At 39.9% G+C, this 17,265-nt stretch overlaps 1 protein-coding gene across 3 annotated transcripts in view; it reads right to left on the bottom strand.

Annotated features, from left to right (window-relative positions):
- LOC112409399 (RNA binding protein fox-1 homolog 1) overlaps positions 1–17,265 on the bottom strand; it is a 1,082,427-nt gene that overhangs the window by 20,699 nt on the left and 1,044,463 nt on the right. For all 3 annotated transcript variants that reach the window (XM_024759497.1, XM_024759496.1, XM_024759498.1), the window contains one exon: positions 14,205–14,269. In XM_024759497.1, the coding sequence (XP_024615265.1) occupies positions 14,205–14,269 (65 nt within the window). The remainder of the gene's footprint in view (positions 1–14,204; positions 14,270–17,265) is intronic.

Here is a 17,265-nt window from a genome sequence, read left to right as displayed (position 1 = left end):
GGAAAGGCCAGACAGGAGGTTCTCCCATCAAATAATACTGGCTTTAAGTTCTACTGTTAAAGATTCTGGTCATTTATCATTCTTTGGCCTCAATTCTTTTTTGTCACTATTGTTACACAAAACTCAGGGTTGGTGCCATTCATAGCAAGTTTCCTTTTGTATCCAATGCTAGGAATATTCAATCGCACACACACACACACACACACACACACTGATATGTGAATAAAACCCTCCAAGGCTATCTACTAAAAAACCCCTACAGCCTGAGAAGTGGGTCTTCTGGTCGGGCAGACGGCAGCCCCAAGATGGCAGTGGGACAAAGTCAATTTAATTCTATCTGTAGTCTCCGGGGCATCTACTAGATGTAAGACAGAGGTTCTCAAACCTGACTGCCCATTACAATCGGCTAAGATTTTTTAAAATATAAAATACCAATCACCAGGCCATTTTTAAAAATATAACATACCAATTACCAGGCCCGATCATTAAAGGACAGACTCTTTGAGAGTGGTACCCAGGCACAGGTATGCCTGAGAAGCCGCTCAGGTGATTCTAACGTGTCTGCCAGCATTGAGGACTAATTTCTCACTGTGCAAATATTCTCTGAACATATGTGCCCTGACTTCGCAGGCAATAAGAGTTGTGTCTTCTGTGTTTTTTTTTGTTTGTTTGTTTTTTAATTAAATTGCACTAGTGTTGATCTCCATCAGGGGGAATCCAGCCTTGAGTATTTCCTGAAGAGTTAAATGTAACATGCAGAAAAAAGGTGCTCCTATTAAAATTCCATTTGGTGCCTCTGCTAAATTGTTTACTGGTGTTGTTCATTCACTTCTCAGATGGTTAATGAGGGCTTACAACGTGCCGGGCACCCAGCTAAGCTTAAGGGATTTGATGCCATGCTCATGGCATGTAAATCACTGAGGAATATCTATACTGGGCTTGGCTATCTCGAAGCTCATAGTCTGATTATATTTCAGTTTTATCACCTTGAAAGGGAGACCGATTTGCTTGTGATCAGTATTTTACCTCTGTCACCCTGACTCAGTTCTAAAACTCTAGAATTGTACAAATCCCATTCAGATTCATATTTTTCCCTGCCCTGTTGTAATTTATATATATATATATATGTGTGTGTGTGTGTATGTATGTTTCTGTGTGTGTGTGTGTGTTTATATATATATATTATATATATATTTAGTATTCTATCATATGTACTTCAAGAGGCCATGGCCAATTGTAGAATTGAGGTGAGGTATAAAGAAACAAACAAGCAAGCGAATAAAAAGATTGACTATAGACTCCTCTGAAAGGGTCTATCCTGGTATTTTTTTATTTTAAAAGGGGACTGCATTAACACCCATTCGAAACTATTTTATTGAGCCCCAGTTCCTACTGCTAACACCGCACGCATAAAAATGTTTAAGTGCAAAAGGAGTTAAGTACTGTGAATCTGTCCCCAGTGTGAATATTCCGTCCAAAATCTCTGAGTTTTAGAGATTCAAATGCAAGAGCATCTCCATTTCCTGGAGACCTGGGGAGAGTCCACTTCTATAATTTTAGTATCTCCAACATTTAATAATCTCCCCGGTTCCCACTGTACCACTTTCTCGGCTAAAGTGAAAGAGAACTGTGAGTCTGGAAGCTGGGCCTGGTCACATACAAGCTGTGTTCCAATAGAAAAATCATTTCACCTTTCTGGGCCTCAGCTTCCTCATCTGGAAAATGGGAATGAAAATAGCACCTACCCCTCTTAGATTTTTGTTTGTTTTGTGCAGATCAATGAGAACATGAATGGGAAAGCACTTTATTTGGGGGGAAAACATCATGTATTTTTCTGGCTGCGTGGACTCATGCAAAATACAGGCTTCTCTCTCCCCACAATGAGGCCTGGTGTTTGTGTTGTTAAGTCCTGGGCTTCTGGGGTTTTAGGGCAAGTGGGGGATAGTTAAGAGCCTTTCGAGGTTATAGGTCATTTTACAGGTGGGCTGGAGCCTCCAAGGAAGGCAAAACCCCACCTCAGCTTTGGTTGGGCAGAAGGAGCTTCTCATGTGAATGAGTGCCTATCACAGGGTGGAAACGGGTCTGGCAAGTTCTCTGAACAGCATACGTGTTCTCTAGGGGAAGCAGCCCTCATGTGGCTGAAGGGGTCCCCGAGTTTCTGGAGGCTTGGGAAGAGCAGCGGGTATCCAGGCTGAGGCTCTGGAGGGTGGAGAGGCCATGCTGAGAAGGTCTGGGTCCACTTAGGAGTTATGTGCAAAATGAAGTGAGCTGATGGCGGAAAGTTCCCTGGAGTTCCAATAACCCACCTCCACCACAGTATTGGACTTCTCACCAAGCACAATGGGAAAAGGGCAGCATCGGCAGATTTCGTTTGACTTTTTTTAACTCTGTAAATCTAAAGCCACGTGATTTGGGGGCTGGGTTTACACTGGGAGAACTGGTTGTTTTTCCTAAGAAGCTGATGCATCCCTGACAGCCTGAGCTCCTTCCTCCTTGGACAGAAAAGAGAAGCAATAATCCAGGAGAAAGATGAACAGAAGGACAGGCTGTTTGATCTTATGGTTCCCAGTTGCTTCTTCCTTCAATATTTTTTGGCCCAATGTATTTTTCCCCAGTTTTGAGATATGATTGACAAATTAAAATTTTTATAATCAGGTTGTACATGCTTTTTTAAAGGTGTGCAAAGTGATGATTTAATATCCATGTACATTGTGAAATGACTATGACAATCAAGCTAATTAACACATCCATCACTTCACATAGTTACCTTTCTTTGTGTGTGGTGAGGACACCTCAGTTCTACTCTCTTAGCAAATTTCGGGTCTATGTATTTTCCTATTTCTAGGATGGAAGTCAAGATTGAAAAACGCAACACCACCAACAAAAAAACTTCTAGAGTCAAAAAAAATTCTCCTGACTCTGAAAACCTGCTGCCACAAGAAAGGACTCATTTTGGGGCCAAGAACAAAACAAAATATGCCTATAGTTTAGTGATGCTACTGATAATAAAAATAAGGAGGATATGATGTTGAGGACGATGGTGATGATGATGGTATCCTGAGGGCTACTCAGTATCAGTGCTATTCAAGGAGCTTTTTCTTCATGATCTCAATTAATTCTCACAACAACCCATGGAGGCAGGCATGATTCATCAGCCCCACTTTAAAGATGAGGCAGTTGAGAGTCAATTAGCCTCCCTGTACTACCGCGTGTAGTAAGTAACTTACTGAGATTCAGTCTCTATATGTAAATCTCTGATCACAGTCTGTTGGCGTATAAGCAAAGATTTGCCAACGCATGTGCCAGTCAAAGAATAGATACAGTGAGTATGAAAGACCCTGCTTTACACCTTGGTCAGGCCAATGACAAGTTGGGGAAGGCACAGGTTCCCAGAATGTTAGTGTTATGGTGGGTCCTGAAGATTGCCTCATCTAAAAATGATTAGCACTTTTAGATACATTTAATTTAATTTGCTTGCTTTTGCCTGTATACATCCAATGCTTTCAAATAACCATATACACCCTAAAAAAAATCTGTCAATAGTCAATTGAGTTATTGATAACACCATGCTGTTTTGCCACCTCTTTCAGTTTATAAAGCAATGTTCACCTTCATCTCTTTCTGATTCTAACTGGTGTTATGCTCTCCCTTTAGCAGATGACAAAATGGAGGCTCCATAAAGGTAAGAGAAATCAGATGTGACTTTTCCAGGGTACGTTTTACAACAGTGTGAGTTTACAGTATTACACAACCAACGAGGAGATATTAGCATGGAATCACTTTCATTATTCTTGGATCTTTGGAATCAAAAAATGATTATTTGTGGCCCTAAACTAGTTGAGGAAGGAAGTCAGAACAGAACGGATTGTGAGGGATGCCCAACCGTGGACAGCTCTTACTTTCTTCTTTAGGAAGGGAGAGAGCAGAGAGATGTTTACAAAGCAACAAGTTACAATGACAAACTCTCTTACATGTGGAAGATTTGCGGAAGGAGAACTCAGAGTGAATATTATTTACTGCCTATCGGGGTAGAATTGAAGCACCCTGTGCTTCTCACAAATCACCCCGGGATCTTGAAAGTACAGATTGTGGTTCAGGTGGGGCTTGAGATTCTGCATTTCTCACAAGTTCCTGGTGAGGCCAATTTGGTTGGTCTGGGAACAATGCTTCTCAGAGTAAGGCTCTAAGGACCCTCAAGATGAACCACTTCAATCTTGAAATTTTAGAACAGAATAAGGTAAGCGCTTCTTTTCCTGTTGTTTGTTTTAGTTCGAGACAGATATTGAATAAACAATGAAAAGAACAGCAGAGAAACTGTCTTTCTGGGAAAGCTGTGGAGCTAGTATTTTCCAGGAGACATTTTTCAAGTGTCCCCACCCCCACAAGCTGGGCTCCTATTCTAGTTACTAGAAGTGGTCCACAAACCCTCTAACAATATAGAAATGGCAGGGGGGGGAAAGTCCCTCAATCTTTTAATGCAATCAAATTTCAAATTACAAAATTGGACCATGAAAGGAGATAGGGATTAAAAGGATGCCAGAAGCATCCAGCAATACTAGTTTTCTTTTTAAAGAGATTCCACGGCTGCAAAAACAGTGGGAACCACTGTTCCAGGTTATCAGATGTGTGATGTATGTCTAGACTCTCAGGCCAACACATTTCAATCTAAGTGATTAAGATAATTAAGGGAAAAGGGTGTTTGGCTTTGATTCTGTCTCATCTCCCCAGAATCTAATGATCTATCTGAACATTAACACATCATAATGTAGTAAGAATAAGCCTGGAAACAATGACAACATGGACAAGTTAGTTCCTCCTCAAGCTCTTACCTACCCGACTACCCTAAATTCTGATAGCGGTCCTACTCTAAATGCTTTGTATGGTAATTCAAGATGAAAGGCACTATGATTTGGAGGAGAATCTCATTCCAGAAGAATAAATCACTGTGATTCACATCAGGGAGAAAACCATGAGAAGTCATTTATTTCTGTCCAATGACTGTTCACAGGCATGTATTACACACAAATATGAAAATAAGAGAGGCCACATTTAAGTAGAAGTCAGTTCTTCTGGAAAAGAATTAAAAGTTCTCTTCATAGGTACAAAAGTCAGAACTTGCTCTGATAACGTTAAAAGAAATACTAGAAATTTTTAAGTGAAAAGTTCCCTCTTACCCCCAAAGATTTTCTAGCATATCTGATAGTGATCAAAAAAATAAAAGGCGAAGTGGAGCAGGTTTAATTTTTGTCACATTCACTAATGCTTCATCAGTTCAGAGTCTGTCTACTGTGTGTATATTCCCTTCTACTTGACTGGAATACTGTCTTCTACGAGGAAAGTTCTTTATTTGCAACAGAAATGGCTCATCCAGAGGCTTCTGTGTACAGGTCCTCATCAGAGGTTCCTGACCAGCCTCTAGAAAGCTCTGGGCTTTCTCACCTGCTTCTAAACCTTTCACAGCTGAAGGACCCTGATGGCGCTACTGAAAAGACAGGTTTTATTTGCTTTTTTGTGGCCTATCAAGTCAATGATCTGCAACCCAAAAAGTATGTAATTAGGCCATGATATGACCAAAGGAGTTGTTATATCTTGTCTTGTCACTGGCAAACATGTCTACCCAAATGGCTGTGACAGCTATGGTCTATTGGGTTTGGAATGTCCTTTAATATCTCCCCAACTCCTTCTTGGTCCAGTCTGTTGACTATTACAGGCTTGCTTCTTTTTTTAACTGCTTCAATTAAATTATATATTCATCTGGCAGTGCCTAACGCTTGTTAAGAAGCCGTTAAGATTATGGACCAAAGGCAAATACTTCTTGAAACAAAAACTTGAGCACTTTTTCATTTAACGTGTGCGCGCGTGTGTGTGTACCTGTCTGTAAATTAAAAAGAAGAGGAACTCAGGAAACACACTGATCAGTAACAGCCATATTACTTTTCATCACTGAGAGCTTAGTGTCCATAAACACAAGTTCCCAAAATCACACTGATGCTACCAGCAAGAGCTCTACATTCCCTCCTTCACTATCTCTGAGAGTGGAATCAGCTCCAACCTGCAGAGCAGGCTAGCAGAAAATATAATTATCTTAGTTATCGTAATTTGTTTGGTGAACGTTCAATCAGAACTGTTGATCCATAGGGAAAAATAAATAAATGAGAGCATGAAATTCCATTCTCTTCTTAATCATTAAGTTATCAAGTTGTGTCTCAGGTATGACTATTTGAAGCTGCAAACGTGCCTTTGCCCTGACTTTGTAACAATAGCATAAGGAGGTAGAAACAGTCCAAGACCTGGACCGACAGACATTGGACTTGAAGCCCAATAGTGGGATTTCCCAGAGTGTACATCACCCTGCCTGGACCTGCTTCTCCTATCCACACACTGGTGGTTCTACTTAGGATGACCACACATGTTCTTCTGGTTTTACGACAGTCCTAGTTGAAGCCTGCTGTCCTGGAGTCATTACTACCAGTCCATCCCTTCTCTGTTACGTCATCCCATTTTAAACGATCATTTCAATGTCCCATTTTAAATGATCCATTTTAAATGATCATTATATGGGTGCCCTAACTATACTGCTTACCTGATCAGGTCATTTGTTCCAATGTTTTATATAGTACCTGGCACACTAGAGGCACTACGGAAAAAATTAACTTCAAAACAGAAATCTACGTGGTGAAAAGAGTTTTAAAAGTGGCAGGAAACATCATCTAAGACTGCTCACTTTAAGAAAACCTGACATATCAAAATCTAAACTTTGGAGGACTGATCAATTTGGGAGGCTTAAGTAGCCAAAAAAAAAGCAGCATGTTTTTCCGTTAAAAAAAATGCAAAACAAAGCAAACATAAATTATTCTTGGAACTCAGCGGATTAAAAAGGATTAGAGTTGCATATAATCCTACCTACTATATTTTAAAAGTCTTGTCCACATCATATAATCAGTTGAGTATATTTGGTCATTATCCTTCCTAAACTTTGCTTGACTCTGGAATCGGTTAAAGAAACAACAGATTCAAACCCCTGGATTATAGAGATTCAGGTGTAACTGAAATAACCTAGATATTTTTGGTTTCCTCTAAGCTCACTGTTGCTACCCAGATTTAAAGCTCTTAATGGACTATGTTGTGGGAATATGAAATAAAATATGAAAAACTGGAATTTATGACTATGAAAATATAAACATGAAAATGAAAACAAGAGTATCTTATGTACTGCCCTTGATGCACTGAATATTTCACAGGCAGTGTCTCAAAACTTCCAAACCACTCTGTGAGGTGGAATCAATATACCCACCACAGATGAGGTGACGGGAGGGCAAAGAAACGACTTCTCAAGGTTGCTCCACTAAGATGCAATAGAGCCTGGGGATTAAGGGCATAGACATTAGCTCTCAAGTTGAGCTGAACATCTACTTCACCCTTCCCCAAGCTCGTCTTCCCCATCTGTACCATGGCGGTCAATTTAATACTTAGTGAGACAGTTCAGTGACTGTCTTTGTAAAGCACTTAGAACACTTAGTGCTATCACATAGTAAGGACTCCATACACAGCCAATGTTATTATTGCTATTATCATAATTATTGTTACCGTTATCACAGAGAGATGATTTGAATCAAAGTTTGCTCAGTTACTGTATTAAACTTCAAGAAGTCTTAAGAAATAGTGCAAGTACCGAAGTCCTCTATTTCCACCTCATGAACATTTTCACGGGAGCATTCTCATATATATGGCAAGTTTTATTGAAGCAATTTATTTTCATGTAGTATGTGTGCCTTGTAACAGGAAACTCACAGGCAATCCCTGTTTCTTTCTTGTTACCCTGAAGCTGTCTAGAATAATTAGCTTCCCTTTCTCTTCCTGAGGGGATGCTGAATCACCAGAAAAAAAAAAAAAAGCATCAGTTAAGAAAGTAAACTTTAAACCAAAAAGAAGAATAAGAATATAAATAAAAACAAGGAAATGTTATATACAATACTATGTATGAATATATATTTCAACCTGGTGTTCTAATTTTAAAGACTGGATGTGCTTTTCTGGGCACTGGGGTACAGAAGGATATAAATAAAGGCATTAGTGTCTCATTTCTATTACAAGTTCACAGAGCATCATTTTCTTTTCTTAATTGCAGAGCCCAGAAGAGCTCATCAGGATGAGTGAAAACAGTGGAAAAGATTAAAAGCTAAAATCAAGAACAACTTCAACAGGGCACTATCAATAAAAGAGAGTGGAGTAACTATTGCTGCCATGTTTTAACTCAACAGATTAGAATGTGAGTCCAAAATAGCTTCCTTCCGACCCTGAATCCTTGTCTTAACTGCAGATCTATCCCCTCATGAACTAAGCCCTCAGTTTCTCGTTCATCTGAGAATACTATTCTTGGCATCACCAAGTTTTAGAATGCTCTCACTCTATTTTTAATTTAAATCCACCCGTGGATTTCTCAAAAAAAGATTGAAAATGTAAATAAAATATAATAAGGAGTCTATCGTAGAGTTGCCAACTCTTACTTTGCCAAGGAAGAACGTTAAAAACAAAACTGGATAAAAAAAGAAGAAAGCAAAGCTGTTGTCATCATTTCATACAAGAAAAGCTATTTTTCACAACATATGCGAAAGAAGCACGGGTAAAGCCTGGCCATTCCCCAGACAAGGGAGTTGACGGCCATATTACATTGTCCGTGTTCTTCTCCTGTCCTGGTAAACCAGTAAGTGTCATCAGGTCTTGAGCTGGCCAAGGGAGCTAGTGCTTCACACAAAGCACCAGGATAAGACCTTGAAATCCCTCCTTACACACATCTACAAAGGATGGGTGCAGGGGCTTGTGACTGCTTTTTAATCAGAAACAGTTTCCACCCTTATCTAACTTGGTTCACATAAGAGGAATGGGGAAAACAATGCAACTTCCCGCCTTTATCTGCTTTGCATGGTCTACCCTCATTAAGGGATCCACATTACCCATAGACGAAGCTTTCTATATTCTACTCCACAGCAAGAGAAAGTAAAATTGTTAAGTCCCTAAAGTATAATAGTATTTTGAAAATTAACCTTTCTACCAAAAAACCCTTAAATGGTAAATTAAATTTTCCATTCAGGAGGCTCATATGCTTTATAGGCTGACAACCCCTTCATTTTTCGTCTATATGATTTGGTAAGGACTCCACATAAAATGGTGTATCGTTTTAAATGCAATTATTAGCCTTATTTTAATGACGGCATTTCTCTATTATTTAATCTAAATCCAGGACGTCAGAAGTCCTAAAGTAGAGAGAGTACCCACATAAATGGAAATCAACTCAAACCCCTTTAGTTTTTCAGTTTAGATCAAACTAAGGTTGTACGTAAGGATTTAGTTCTATGTCCTGTAGTTTAGCTTATGATGAAATATTATAAGAGCATAGAAATGATAGTTTTTTCCTATCTGTCCATCCTTCCTTCCTTCTTTCTTTCTTTCCTTTCTTCTTTCCTCTCTCTCTCTCTCTCTCTCTCTCGCTCACTTTCCCTCTTTTCCTTTTCTTCCATTCTTCCTCCCTCCCTCTGTCCCTTCTGCCCTCCTTCCCTCCCTTCCTTCCTTTTTCTCTCTTCTCCCTTTCTTTCCATTCATCCACCTCACCACCTATGTATCTATCATCTATCTACTTTTCTAACCATCCATCCATCCATCTATCCATCCACCCATCTATGCATGTATGTATCCATCCATCCCTACCACCCATATAATTTTAAATAGTTGATCTACAGATCAACCTCTCCATGACTCCAAAGACATGACTACTTATTCCTATTGAGTTTTAAGAAAGAACTACTAATCTATTTCTCTCTGAGATAGAACCTTTTATTCATAGGTTGTAGTATCGCATTTAATAGATGTTCTAGCATGGGGCTTGCGACTGGCTGAACTTGACAAGTCCTGACCTCCTTGTATTAAGATTTACCTAGATACTGTTATGAGTCCTCCACGAGGTCTTAAGGCAGAAGTGTGTGTGTGTGTGTATGTGTTGTGTATACATATATTTTTCACATATGTATATGAATAATATATATACACAACACACACATATATGTGTATGACCATACATATATGTATTTCAAGTGCAGCGAGCACGATGACTGATATTATGGCATTTTAATTGGGTTTCCATTAAGCTGAGCTATACGAAATTGCCAGTGGTGCACCATGTGGGGCACACAAAGGTAGAAATTTCACACGGTACAGTCTAACATTGCTGATGAAAGTTAAAGGTCTCAAAAAACAAAAAAAAAAAGGGTAGAAAATAAAACAAACAGAAGCCTGTTGCTTGCTGTCTCTTTTGCTCAGTCTAGGGGCACCTGTATGGCCAGGACTACTACTGTATGTCAGAAGCTGCTAACTTTCAGGGGTCTTTACGGAAATGCATGTCTTATATGAAAACAGTGGCCCAGGGTAACTATCAGGGCAACTGGATCGTCGTGAAATCTTGGAGTGAACCACTTTATTACCTTCTCCTCTAGCTGGTCTGAATTGAGTTCCCTTCTGCCCTAACGTGGAGGGCCGTTTCCATGCACTGGTTGTTAGGGGATGTTAGAATGTTTAGCAAGCAGGACAAGCATGACAAATGTCTGCCCTTTTGGCGCAGTAACATTTTCATCAAAGCAGTGTACACATCAGACATATTTACCCAAATATCTGTAGCATAATTCATTGGAAAAGGAAATCTCCCCCCACCACCACCCCTCCACCTCCCAGTCTGGCTGCTCAAAGATGCAACAAGGACCAAGTCGTGGACACAAAGAAACCGAAAGCCAATCAATAAAGAGAAGCCTGTCCCCAGGCTTAATTCAAGCAAGCCATTCACTGAGTTACTGTGATGATGGACCTGTCAAATCCAGAACATATCACGAACACATCAGCAACACCAAGTGGCATGCAATGACCAGATGACCATTGGCCCCACTGCCATGCTTTGATTGGTTCAAGCTCAGAAAACCATCTCCCTTGAGAGTTCGGACAGTTGGCTTTCCACAAATCAAAGTGAGATTTGAAGTAAAGATTTGAGGTGAGGTCAAAGGCTTACCAAATGTTTCCTAAATGCCAAGGAAAGATGTTTGCCTATTGTCATTCAATTCATCAATAAGACTATAAAATTACCTAGTCCAGTCAGGTCTTTTTCTTTGGGGGAAATCTCTGCCCACACCAGACGGTCTTCATTCTGGAGGTCAGCATTCAGAAACTCTCAGGGTACTCCGAGATAATCAGCATGTGATCATTTAACCAAGAAGATGTCGGGTGGGGAGTTGCAAGGTGGCCGTCAAGGACGTTCTGGCCAGTCCTGAGGCTACTGGAGTTCAAGATTTTCCAAAGGCCCCTGAAGCTTTAATTTGATGAGGGCTTAATTTGTGCTGATAAAAGGTAAAATTCTACCGACTGGGGACATCAAACTTCTTTCCCTTTCAAGATGTCTGAAGAGTGAATCTCACGATTAGAGAGAAAGTTTGTTGCAGCTTCTCTTTTGATCAAGTTGACAGCCAGTGAGCGTGACCCAAACATTCTCTATTCCTGCTGATTTTACTTCCTATTTTGAAGGAGTTTCTTTGGGTTAAGAAGCTTTTCTCTTTGTCATCCTGCCTTTCTTCTAGAAAGTAGGAACTAAGAGTCTCTCCCTACTGATATGACACTGTAATTGAGTAAAAAGAAATGATTACACAGCTGCCCTGAGATAATTCTAGATAATTGGCATCTTAATCTAGATTCGAAAGCTATTCTGATCATTTCACATTTTCCCCCAAATGTGTGTCTTCTCTAAAAGGGTCTTCCTTCTCTTTACCTGCTTACTAAAAATAAAAGGAAGTACCACCATTTCATAAATACACTTTACAAATCAAACCAGAAACATCACTTTAAAGATTGTTTTCTGGTAATTTACCTATTACTGCATTTCCCTCAATGCAATATTTCCATACGTGGCAAGTGTCTTGCTTATAATAAAGTGAAACAGGGCTAGCAATCAATTGCCTCAGCAACCAAAAAGACCTAATGTGCAAATTTCTTTAATGAACAGCAAGAGGCCAATTATATGGACAAGAGTATATTTAGTTGGTTTCTTCAACTGAAACTATTACACCGAAGTGGGAATTGCAGAGTTAGTCAAGATTTACCAAACCAAGAATGAGGGCAATTTTTCAGTAGGACATGTTGCTGGTGAGAAATCTTAATAATATTAAAACAACAGATTTCATAAATACATTTGCATATACGGTGCCCCCAAATGCAGCAAAATGTTAATTTTTAAGATGAATGCAAATAGAGATGGCCAGATTCTCAAGTAATTCTATCTAAGAATAGTATTAAACATTGTTTTTTATTTTCCAAATGTCTAGATTGGTTTTATTAAAGAAAGCAATTTAAATTATATCTTTGTAATTAACCTTTTTTTCAGCTTGGGGATAGATGCACTTATACTGAGAAGCAAGATAAAAAATCCAAAGACATAAATCTGTTTAAGATTCTTATAATTATGCAGCAGGCTAAAGTTACTATGATTATAATTATATAGAGAGTGGGTGTTGGAGAATTTAGCATCTAGAGATATTTTCATAAAAATAATTAAGGGTTGTAGATGAACCACATTACAATTGATATTTTGTGAATCTTCAGTGTGCAGAATTTAATAGCATTAAGTCTTTTCATTTGTAGAATGATCTTGAGGATTTCAAGATTGTCATCATTTTTATTAGCTTTTTTGACCCTCTCAATTTCCCTAATCTAGTGTCAAAGTGTATTGAAGACAGCAACTTCTATAAGACATATTTTGCATCCTGGCAACTGATGATTGGGTAACTGGATAATTTAGGCAATTAGAACTGCACATTGACAATAGTTTGGGTTCCTCTGGAAGCTCCCTCCAGCCTTGAGAGCTCGTGATGGCTGTTCATAAGAAGACAGGAATAATACCTGCATACATTCAGACAACAGATCTCAACTCTATCTTGCCAAAGAGCCATTTGGCAGGGGGTTTTCAAAGTGAGGCTTTTTGGGTTCAGGAATTTCTTTTGCTTTAGTATACCTCAGAAGAAGTCTGTAGTTACAATGAGCTAACGACACACCTTGTGAGAAATGGAATGGAACTGCAGAGAAAGCATACCACAGCAAACCAAGATAAGGACTGAGTCACAAGAGGCCAGGGAGGAGAACCAGTGTCTGCCGACACTCCCCATTCTCGAGTCCAAGACATCGCCTGCTTACCTGTCGGACCCAGCATGCCTCAGCCACACATGCAAATTGGTACCATTACTGTTTTATTCATGAAACATATTTTTAAATTAAAGGAGTCATTACCCAAAATAAGCACCCTCCATGACATTTGTGCATGCAGAGCATCTGAACATTCACATTTATGTCCTCAGAAAACAGAGCCAACGATTTGCATTCGATATGGAAACGCACACTTTTTTTTCCAAAGCACTTATACAAAAATAGCTGTGGCTTGCCATTTCAGAAACCGAGTCATCTGTTAAGCCTGGGTAACGCGTAATAGAGCTCCTCCATCCCCCAGCCTTCACCCCCGACATCCAATTCTGACTTCTGCATTTCTTAAACCCTTCCGCTGCCAGTCTTAACATGTGGTGTGCATTACAAATGAATGTTGGCTTCTGTTCATACGGTCATTGGGCGTTGCCAAAAAGAACGACTCTCCTTATGAATGCCAGATACACCTCCCCCATTCCTTTGGTTTGGATTAAAAAATGCAATAAGGGGAATGCTTTCCTGGATGTACAAAGATGTAAAAAAAAAAAAAAAAAAAAAAAGGGAAACGGGGTGCTGAAAATCGAGGTAAACCTGCAGGATCATCTCCTGGTTTTTGTCCTATGCATTAGATGAAACCAGGGTGTTACAGAGAAGACCATGAGAAGGTTGGTACAGGGAGTATACTCTGTGCATGCAAGGCGTGCTGTCACCTGAATTGAGATCAGGAAAACAACTATGCACAGACCAAATGTATCACTATCTTTGTGTCTCAGCAGAGAGGGCGAGTGCTTAGAATGAGCTAGGCGTCATTGTGCATCCTCTCTCTACGTGGCCCCCTGTTGACCTTCACCATGAGACCTAACTTTTGGGGTGCTGCCTCCCCAGCAGTCATGCATTTGCACCAAGACCAGACGAGAATCTCATCTCCCACGTGTTAAGTTAATTTCCAGGTAAATGTCAAGCATGAGAAGGAAGGCCCTTACCTGTCACTGTAGGCAGCAGCAGTGGCAGGGGTGGGCTGGGCGTAGCGATATGCAGCGTAACCACCCTAAAACACAAGGAGAAAGTGGACTTAGGAACGCAGAGGAAGCCAACTCAGGGCGCCCGATTGTGAGACCACATCAGAACAGTGGTTACCCACCTCTAACAAACTAAAGTGGAGGTTAATGAAAGCTTAGTATGGAAACACGCCAGAGAGATGGGGGGTGGACCACCAACCCCAGCTGGATGTTAAAAGTTAGCAGTTGTAAGCATATCCCAAAGGGACAACCCAGAGACCCTCTGAAAGAGATGTACCTACGTGTTAATTAATGGTAATTGTTTTGGGGTGGGGAGGATTATGGGGAATTATTTAAATGCTCTTTATGCTTTGCTGAACTTTCCAGATTTTCAAAAATGAGTATGCTTTACCTTTACTTATCAGCTATTAACTTACATTTTATTCAATCTTTGATTACTTCCTTAAAAATCCAATATTGGTCAAGCTAATGCCCTGCTTACTTTGATATTTATTTAAAAAAAATAAGATAACCCCTTGATTGAAAGTGTATTAGCCATCTGTTGCATGTGTAGTTGTTCAACCACTAAAGCAGTTAAAGAAGACTGTCTCCAGCTTTCTATATATCACATAATGATTAAAAAAAGGAATGGTGAGCACTTAAAAATTCTGTCTTTTCAGCTAAAGATATCACACTGGTTCAGATGGAGAATTTGTTTGGTGTGGAAAATATAAAGTCTTCCAATTTGTAAATACAATCATTAGGAGAGAAAAAAAATCTGAGAAAAATAATTAACATTTAGTTGTATGTACCAGTAATTGCAATTGTTCAATTAAGCAGAGGACAAACAAACGGGCATATTCTAAAGGAACTGTGTTCAGTGGAGCATTGATTATCAAACTGTGAAAATAACAGAGCTCCTTGCTCAGCAGACCACAGCGATACATCAACCACTGTCGAATGATTTCAGCACAGTTAACAAGCAGGATCCAGTCTCCACCGATAACACAGGGACCATTCAGGTTCTAATTAGAATACATAGTCCCATAATCCTCTGGGAGAAGGGTTCTCACCCTCACTGTAGAGGGGCAATTCAGGACAGACTGCGATGTCAGAGGGCATCTAACAGCATAAATAACTGGTGTAATGGGGGGATTTAATGGTAGGGTTTTGGGTGAAGGAGTTCATTATATTTGGCTCCAGGTATAGGACAGAAAACAGATGAACGAGAAAATTGCAAGAAGCGTCGCTATCACTTACACAGCAATTCCAAAAAGCTAGTTTCTCCTTAATCAAGTTCCTTCTTTGGATCATGCTAGAGACGATACCTCCAAGACATGCTGACAGATAATCACCAATAATTTGGAGCCAGTATTAAAAAAAAAAAAAAAGTCTCCCTTGAAAAACAATGTGAAAGTTAAAAAAAGAGGTCTTAGCCAGATACCACCTGGTGTTCCAAACACCATGTTCTCTAATTAGGAACGGAGAAACTCATTAAATGTGCTGAGGAGATGGAAAACCAAAGCAATTGTCACACCCAGCACCAAGCTCCAGATACAGAGTGATGCGCTGAGGGATACAGACCGATGGGCTGAGGGAAAATCGGGGTCACCAGATTTCTGGAGCCATTCTTTTCATCTGCTTGCCCATCTCTTCAGCTTTCATCACGCAGCCATAAAAGACACAGGTCTGCAGGTATGTATGTTCCTGAACTTAATGAGGAAGGGAGGGGCTGGCATTGGTTTCCTGATTGCTAGGAGGCCTTAGCTGCAACCAGCTGAAAGCTCTGAATGGAGAAAGTTTGAGTGTGTGTTTTTCTTTCACTTCCAGAACGGAAAAGAAAAGTTATTGCAAAGTTCTTTGCATCAAGTTCCGTGTCAATCAATCATGCCTTGGTGACTGTGAATTTGGTCCCAGTAAAGATTTCTGGCCACGTCCTGCTTGCAAACCTTCTTTGAACTCTGTAGGACTCCCCCAACTTCTGCAATGTTTTCCGTCAATGGAAGTAGGTAGCAAGTTTGATAAGTGGGAAAAACTGTGGCAGTGCAAATAGAATACACCTAAAACAAACCTCACTGACTATTAGGTTGATACTTATTGCATGAATATAAAATGGATGTGTGTACACCTGGGATCCTTCAGAGGGACTTATCTATGACGCTTCAGGAAAGATCCATCCTCTGTATGTCTGCATAACGACTTGGCCATTTAGAGAAAATAAATGTGTTTCCATGCAAGACAGGCACAAGTGGTCAATGTCCTGACACTTATCTTTGTTATTTAAAAATGTGTTTACAAGTATTCCTGATTCATGAGTCAAGGTCATAGTTTGCTAAAGTCTGTGGAACCAGTGGAGAGATTTTGACCTTGGTCAGTGATCTTCTTGCTGTCCAGCAGACCTGATGATATCAGAAATGTTCTATATCTTTGCTGTCCAGTATGGTAGCTGCTTGTCCTAAATGTCCACTGAACCCTTGAAATGTGGCTGGTACACCAAATGGAGTTTTTGATTTGAGTTCATTTGAATTTAAATGTACACAACCACATGGGGCTGGTGGCTACAGTATTGGACAGTCCAGGCCTAAGTGATCCCTGAAATATGTAATAATTGGAAAAAGAAAAGGACTGGATGGCTGGGTGTCACCACATCTATATACTGCATTGTCTTCGTTCGCTATTTTTCTTCTGTATGAAATCCGCTTAAGGGGAAAACCAGAGTTGTGTATTAACTCCGTATATGTGTTCATACACTGTAAAGTAATAAAAAAAAAATACAAATTGCTTTAATTAGCCGTTCTAACAGGTGACTCTAATCAGTTTTATTGCCCTATATTTTGCAGCTTGTTGAGCACAGCCAAAGCTTCTGCAAGGTTCTGGAGTAATGTCTGAAAAAAGAAGCACTCACTCCTATTCGAGATCACCAAACCATGTTCACATTGAAACTGGTCCTCCCAGACGTTAGGACAAAAAAATGCATCCTTGACAAGCAGATTTTTCCCACCACCAAACCAAAGGTAAAAAAGGGATGACAAACACAAAATGGTCT

This window comes from Neophocaena asiaeorientalis, unplaced genomic scaffold (genome assembly GCF_003031525.2).
Source record: "Neophocaena asiaeorientalis asiaeorientalis breed wild unplaced genomic scaffold, Neophocaena_asiaeorientalis_V1.1 scaffold254, whole genome shotgun sequence".
NCBI lineage: Eukaryota > Metazoa > Chordata > Mammalia > Artiodactyla > Phocoenidae > Neophocaena > Neophocaena asiaeorientalis.
This window is presented reverse-complemented; position numbering and strand designations above follow the sequence as displayed.